Below are 7,500 nucleotides of genomic sequence, written 5' to 3'. Positions count from 1 at the left end.
CACAATGTTTAACGTGTCTCTTCTACCCTTACCAAGAGGAAAGTAGCCACTGAACAATTGCAGTGCAGTAGTTAACCCCTTGTTTGATAATCGCAGCGTTGTTAAATGTATTAGGACAGAGGACAATGTGGGAAAAATAGGCCAGACTATTCAGTGTATGTGTAGAAAAAGGATATATGAGCCGTAACATGAGAGAGGGATTGAATGTAGTACTGTCTGGCCAGTCAGAGGACCAAAGAACTCTCTAGTGGTAGTATCTCAACAGGGTGCTGGTGCCCTGGCCAACTTACTACCTTTAGAAACTACCTATAGGTAAGAATTTTCATGTACATAAAAATTTTGGTGCTATCTTAACATTTCTTGTGTTTTTCTAGATACTAAAGGAATGGAATGAAGTGATATTTATTATTTATGTATGGGAGTAAGATTACTGTCCCGACCAAAGCCTCTACTGACATAAGATAATTCTAATTTAAATGTTTAAAGGCCCCTCATGAATGGCAGAGGCAAGGGACAGTGACATTGTCCTATCAAGCAGGACAATGCCCGAGAGACTGACCATATTACATATGATCAGTGCCCAAGCCCCCTTTCCACCCAAGCTAGGACTAAAGAGGGCTTTACTGCTGAACTATATGGCATACTAACCGCTATTGAAAAAAAATAGCGTTAAAAGACGAGGGCAATTTTACCATTATTAGCGAAGCAAAAAGTGTCCTACAAGCTTTAAAAGTTTTTAATTCCAATAATCCTTTAGAGGTAAAGATTTTAGAGTGGCTTTTAAGTTTTGGCATGAAAGGTATAACAGTTCGATTTAGCTGGGTTCCGGCACAGGCAAGTGTGTCTGGAAATGAGAAAGCAGATTTACTGGCAAAGAATGCTGCAGCTGACTTGCTACTAAGAGGGTATCCCATTCACAGTAATGATTTCTCACCTTCATTCAAGAATTATATTCATAATAATTGGCAACAGTATTGGGATAGTTTAGTTGAAAATAAGATAATGGAAATAAGTAATGTTATATCCCCTTGGAGGTATAACGGAACCCCCCGAAAGTGGGAGACTGCTCTTTGTCGTCTTCATATTGGTCACACTCGGATGACTCATGAATTTCTGCTTTCTGGCCAACATCAACCATATTGCGACGACTGTTTGATACTCTTGACAGTGAAGCATTTGTTGTCTGAATGCCCCACTTATAGCACAGAAAGATATAGATATCTATTTGAGACTCGAGGCGAGGATGGCAGGTTTATCCTTGCCAAGATTCTTGGACATGATGTGTTGTACAACGCTAGCGGTATTTTTAGATTTATTTCAGGAGCAGGTCTCCTGAAAGATATTTAATTTTTGTAATGACATCTTTGGTTTATGGTTTTAATTGAATATTTTTTTTATTTTTTATCTATAATAAACGTTATCGGCGTCAATGACCTTCGATGTCAGGATGCCAAAAAGCCTAAAATCAATCAATCAATCAGGTAATGGCGGTAGATGACTCACCAGATAGACCTATAAGCTCCAAACACCCCACGCTTAGCTCAAAAGGAAGATGAGATTGCAGTGACCAAAGGAACTACCAAATTTGAGCGGGAATCAAACCCCAATCTGGCAATCACCAGGCAAGGACTCTACCAACAGACTACCGTAACCCTAAATTTGCAAATGAAACTCTACCTCAGACAAAAAATATAGTTTCAAACATCCAAGACAAATTTGATCTTATCTGAATATTCATCTACATAAGAAATTATTTTGTAATATATAATAGGCCTTCATACCAATATGTTTTCTAAGACAATAGCTCAATTTCTATAAAACTCTTTAACATTGCTAGCTACTTGAAAAAAATACAGAATTACTCTCTCTCTCTCTCTCTCTCTCTCTCTCTCTCTCTCTCTCTCTCTCTCTCTCTCTCTCTCTCTCTCTCTTCTGGTCAGCATGTATTTTCCCAATGCACAGCTTTAGTACCCTAACAGAACTCAACTTCCTTCACTGTAGCCGGTAGGTTATGCATCTACACCCAGGTATTTTTATTATTTCAGAAATTAGTTGGCCAGCCTATTTACAACAAATTCAGTAGTCCAACGACGCTCACTGACCATTAGTGTCACCGTAGAGAGTACACTATGCCCAATAACGTGCGCGATTCTCGTCGGACTTTTTAACTTGACTGTACAAAGTAGCCTACTACTGAGCTATTAGCTGTTGGATATTTCAGACTGCGGTCCTGCTTAAAACTAAAATTTTCTTTCTTTCTGTTAAAAGATTCCCATTTAGTGCTACAGTATATCATGACTATAACCATAGATAGGTTCACATTTGACCTATATAATCTGTTCGATGTCTAAGTAGATTAACTCCACAGAAATTGTAACTTGATCTAATCGGCAGATAACTGATTTTACGTTACAGTACTCTCTTAGTTGATAAGATTTGCCAGTATGATAACGACTAATTGAGTGACTTGTTTAAGTAATCTTTCATTAAACGAATTGAGGTCAGTGGTACCATACTCATGTTAGCATAAGAAGAGTGCGAACTATATTTCTATTTTTTTCAGAGAAACACAACTATAGTAAATGAAAGAGTAAAGAAACGTGGCTATGGATTTTGTATCATCTCATCCAAAAATTAAATCAGTGAGAGAAAAGGACGAGTAGATAAGCATGATACAGTGAAGTCTTTCAATTTCTGGGGAAAAAGAAAAGCTGCGCAATAGCTACTAAAACACCAAATGATAGTTTCATGATCGTTTGCGGTAATTTAAAAGGGCTGCGATCAAAATAAACATATCTGCATAATGATTGATAAATTCATCTCTCCGGTTTGGATTCACTTATATAGGGACTAAGCTTTATCAATGAGTATCAGAAATGACTGAATCACTCGACCTTAACCGACAATTTTATACCAAAAATGTTTTTTTCATCATAGTCATGGTTTCTACTCTCTAATCAGAGCAAATATGTATATACCAAAAACATCACATTTAGATTTCGTATTTCCTAATCATTGTTGGCTAAAATTAAAAGATTATGAATTTGAAGTTCTTTTTCATAGGAATAAAGATATGAATAATCTAATTAACAAAAGAGAGAATGATAATAGTCAAAGAAATCAATCAAATTAATCGTTAACTTCCCTAATAATTTTCATACCTGGTGCTAGAATATAGGAGAAAACACTGAAGGCAAAATAATGAAACTTATCTTTCCCTCTTAAAAGAACGATGAACTTCTCCCCCTACCAATCAAATCTACAAAACGAGAAAGACAGCGCTAAGTCATCATTTAGAAATATACACAGCTAACCTCTGCCTGTCATGATATCACTCTAGTTTAACTACAGTCGCTAAGTCGTAATAGCTACACTTTTAAAAATTTGCATTAAAAACGGTATATGCCTTGCAACATTTAATCCAGGATTTTTACCGTTTTAAAAACGGAAATATTGACGTAAAGGAGTGATGTTACGGTCACCAAGCCGTAAAATATAAGAGCAAAGTATGGTAAAATTACGGTCGCCTGTATTTTACTGAAATATGGCTGAGAAAAAATATATTTTTACGGAGAATTTCCGATTAAAATTGTGTTTTTTAACAATGTAAGCATAACATTGCTTGACTATAAAACAATCAAGTGAACATTCGCCCCAAAAGGAACTTTTTCGAATTTTTTTATAAAAAGGAGACGATAGATCTTTTTTTTTTTTTTTTTTTTACTCATATTTGCATTAATTTCATTGTAATTCAAAACTATTTTTTCTTGATTATCAATTCAGTCAATGTAGGTATATTTCAATTGATTGGGTGAATTAATCCATGTCAAGCTGAAAATTGGATTTAATTATATTCTTATCATTAAAAACATTATGTCAATATTTGACGCTGATCTACGCAAATTTCAATCTTGGGAGTTAAATTGCGTAAAATGTTCTACAAATGAATTTGTATCATCTTCTATTTTGTGGTATCCATTTAAAAGACAAATGTCTAACTCCACCTTGACATTCGTCCCCAGTCATTGCAAACGATCGATGTCTATGTAAAAACAGGCTGTCCTATGACAGAAAACAATAAACACAATAATAATGAACGTAAAACTCTCTAGCAGAAGTGCACGTTGTGTGTTTCTTTAGATGTGACATTTTATAAAACATATGCCATTTTGTCAAGTTATTGCCACAGTGTAGCTTTTTCTTCTGTTTTCTTTTGTGTATTAGCTAATGTTTGATTTAAATTTAGGTTTTACTTTGGGTATTATATTATTTCCAAAATTTGGTGCAAAAATGGAGAAGGCAAAAGGGAATTGATTGTGGAATTTACGTAAACAGTTTGTCAGTTGATGGAACTCTCGTGGAGACTTGTATGAAGAGAGAAGATGGTAAAAGAAGTAACTTTCAAACGCTTGAAGTTCATGAGTCATAGAAATTGAGATGAATACTTCAGAACGCAACAGTTGTATTTCTAAAAAAGAAAAAATAAATAAATAAATAAATAAATAAATAAAATAAAAGCAGATGATCCTTCGAGAAAGCGTGGACGACAAAAAAAAAAAAAAAAAAAAAAAAAAAAAAAAAAAAAAAAAAAGTTTCTCAGGTATATTTATCCAGGTGCGTCTTTACGTCAGACAGAAATTAGACTCATTTCACTACACAAGAATTGCTTGAAAAGTTGTATAGTTATAAAATAAAGGCTAGACATTTTAAAAGAAAATTGAATGAAACGTACGTAAATGTAATCCTCACAAGTGTTAATTTCAGGACAAAAGATACAAAGTAAAGTTTTATATAATTAGACTCTAGATTCTTAAGAACAAGGAAGATGAATGACGCAAGATTATCAAAATTGTAACAGCTGTAACTAAAGCAGAAATACAGTAAACTTCAACAAAAATACCATTCATGTGATTTTTTTAAACGATATAAGAATCTATACGCTTAGTTTGCTTCATTTTTTTCTCAAAAAAAAAAAAGTTGAAAAATGCTTGAAAGGATATACATGAAACCTACATTGTGTGAATATTGTTAATGTTCCTGTTATTACATCTGCAATTAGGAAAGAAAATTTTCCTCTCTTATTCTTCTTGGAGTTACTGTTAATGTTCACGGGAAATTTCGATGTAGACTAGTGGCACATTTTTTTTTTTTTTTTTTTTTTTTTTTTTTTTTTTTTTTTTTACAAAATATGATTCTCTATATCAAACAATGAAGCACAGTTGTTTAAAGCTTCTTTCATTAGGTGTAATCCCATCACCCAGTCGCTTAGTACACTTTGTGTTTGACAATCTAGATTTTGATGTTTACACTTTAGAGGTTTTTCACATATCTCACAGTATAGGGATTATTTAATGTATTTTGGCAGCTGGAACAATATTTTACTAAAGATAGATTTTATGGACAGATTCAAGGAAATATCTTCTGCCAGAGATTTCCTCGTGCTTTTCCTCAATTCCGGTGTAACTTTTCAAGAAGGACATTGAAAGTTGTTTAAATGTTAAGACTGAAGATCTCACGCCAATAGCAAGGTCAGTTGACGTGCGTTTAATGTCTTCGTGTTTGTTGATATAGATGAGTGGAAAACTGTTGGGACATACGTGTTTCCGAGTTTAAATGAGTTTGTGGAGGATATGACCAAGTAAGGATAATACGATTGCCACTCCAGATTCTAAATGCGAACTCTTCTAATGCAATTAAAAGTTTGCTGCGTTTTACCGTAGATGTATGCGAGAAAGAGAATGAGAAAGCGACCTTTTTTAACCTCGATCAGCGTTCATACTGGACGACACGTAATTTTGTGTCGGTCCAAGAAACAGTTTATGTAATGCCGTAATGCATGTGGGTGGCTATTACTTGTTCGTGTGCTATGTGAGTTCAGTAGGGTTTATTATTATTGGTAATGTATTAAAAGAACTATGGTCGGTTGTACGTACTCTTGAATCCTCTGAAAGGAAATGAGCTGATTTTGGACTGATATGACAGTAAACCAAACACTCTTAAGGACAATTAAAAGTTTAAGAAGATCGACACATCGGCAAGACAGTGTCTTGAATCTAATGAGATGACAGGTAAATGCAATTCTAGCGTCATGCGAGATATGAACGATGGTTATGGCCGAAGAATTTTGTTGCTAAAGAAGATCATACAGTGAGCAGCATGTTGAACAAGAGATCTTCACGAATTAGTAGAGCCAATAAAGATAAAGCAAAATTAGATTGTGGATTCTTTCTCATCCACCTTTCCCAGATAACATACCTATTCTTTTTTAACTGTAACAGGGATGTTAGCTTATAAATAATTAAACTCTCACAGAAACTATGAAGCTGGACTCGAAGCCATAAATACAAGAACGGAGATGAGTGCTACCGCTTGCAATAATAAAATTGGAATGGAAGTTAATTAGAAAGAAAATCTCGTTTTGGAAAGGGTTCTTTAAAAGAAAATGTTGTACCGTGTTTTATACATAATTCTAAGATCTTCAGTTGATACAAAAAAAAAAACTATTTTTAATTAGACTAACATAGATTGTGTAAACAATTATACCCATAAGCCATTTTTTGAAATGGTATACAAGGTGAAAGTATAGAGAGAGAGAGAGAGAGAGAGAGAGAGAGAGAGAGAGAGAGAGAGAGAGAGAGAGAGAGAGAGAGAGAGAGAGATTAATCTTTAAAATCATCATTCCAAGAGAATCCATGATGAAGACAATTTTTGTAGAATATCTTAGGCTCTCTATATTATAGAATATTCTCATACCAACCATACTTTATAAACAGCAAAAAAAAAAAAAAAAAAAAAAAAATAAATAAAAATAAATAAATAAAAAAAAAAAACATTTCCCTGGCATTTTTTTTATATCATTGACGAAGGTAGATAATGGGTTGGGATTCATCTCTGAATTAACCACTTCGAGAGAAAACATTATCAATATAATTTCTGTAGATAATTTTATGCTTCTTAATTCTCTACTTAATAATCTCTGTCATCACGCTAACTGTTTTCACAAAAAATAGCAAATGATTTTCCAAGATGGTGGACAAATGTCAAGGTAGAACGATGGGTAGTTTTGATATATATTTTCTAAAGACATGAAGAGCATTTCAACTTTAAGTTTTCTAATGTGACTATTGCTTGTATTCTCACACCACACGCCACAATCTTTGTAACAAACATTTTAAAAAACATATAGAATATATAAACACTGGCATCGTAGTAGAAACAGCAGTCCATCAGAAAACTAAAACTAAATCAATTGAAATTCAGAATGCAGCTAATGGCAGACTCAGAAAAACGTTTTTTAAAGCTTCAAATCCAAGGCGAAACACCAACAGTGCTGATGCGCTACGAGATTACACAATGACGATAAGTATGAGATTTTGTAACGCCAGATATTTATACTCTTATTCACTTTTATTTTTCAGAAGCATAAGTACAACATCAATAATCATACAGAGGTTGTTCTCAGTACTCACCGCTACTACGATTGTTAACGCCGACGACCAG

General features: G+C 33.9%; 1 protein-coding gene across 3 annotated transcripts in view; it reads right to left on the bottom strand.

Annotated features, from left to right (window-relative positions):
• Window positions 1–7,500, bottom strand: part of LOC137643075 (uncharacterized) — a 28,033-nt gene that overhangs the window by 11,399 nt on the left and 9,134 nt on the right. For 2 of the 3 annotated variants that reach the window (XM_068375922.1, XM_068375930.1), the window contains exon 1: window positions 7,470–7,500. This exon is cut by the window's right edge and continues 97 nt beyond it. The exons of the other annotated variant lie outside the window; for it this stretch is intronic. In XM_068375922.1, the coding sequence (XP_068232023.1) occupies window positions 7,470–7,500 (31 nt within the window). The remainder of the gene's footprint in view (window positions 1–7,469) is intronic. 3 annotated transcript variants of the gene reach the window in all.

The sequence above is a fragment of the Palaemon carinicauda genome, chromosome 1 (genome assembly GCF_036898095.1).
Source record: "Palaemon carinicauda isolate YSFRI2023 chromosome 1, ASM3689809v2, whole genome shotgun sequence".
Lineage (NCBI taxonomy): Eukaryota > Metazoa > Arthropoda > Malacostraca > Decapoda > Palaemonidae > Palaemon > Palaemon carinicauda.
This window is presented reverse-complemented; position numbering and strand designations above follow the sequence as displayed.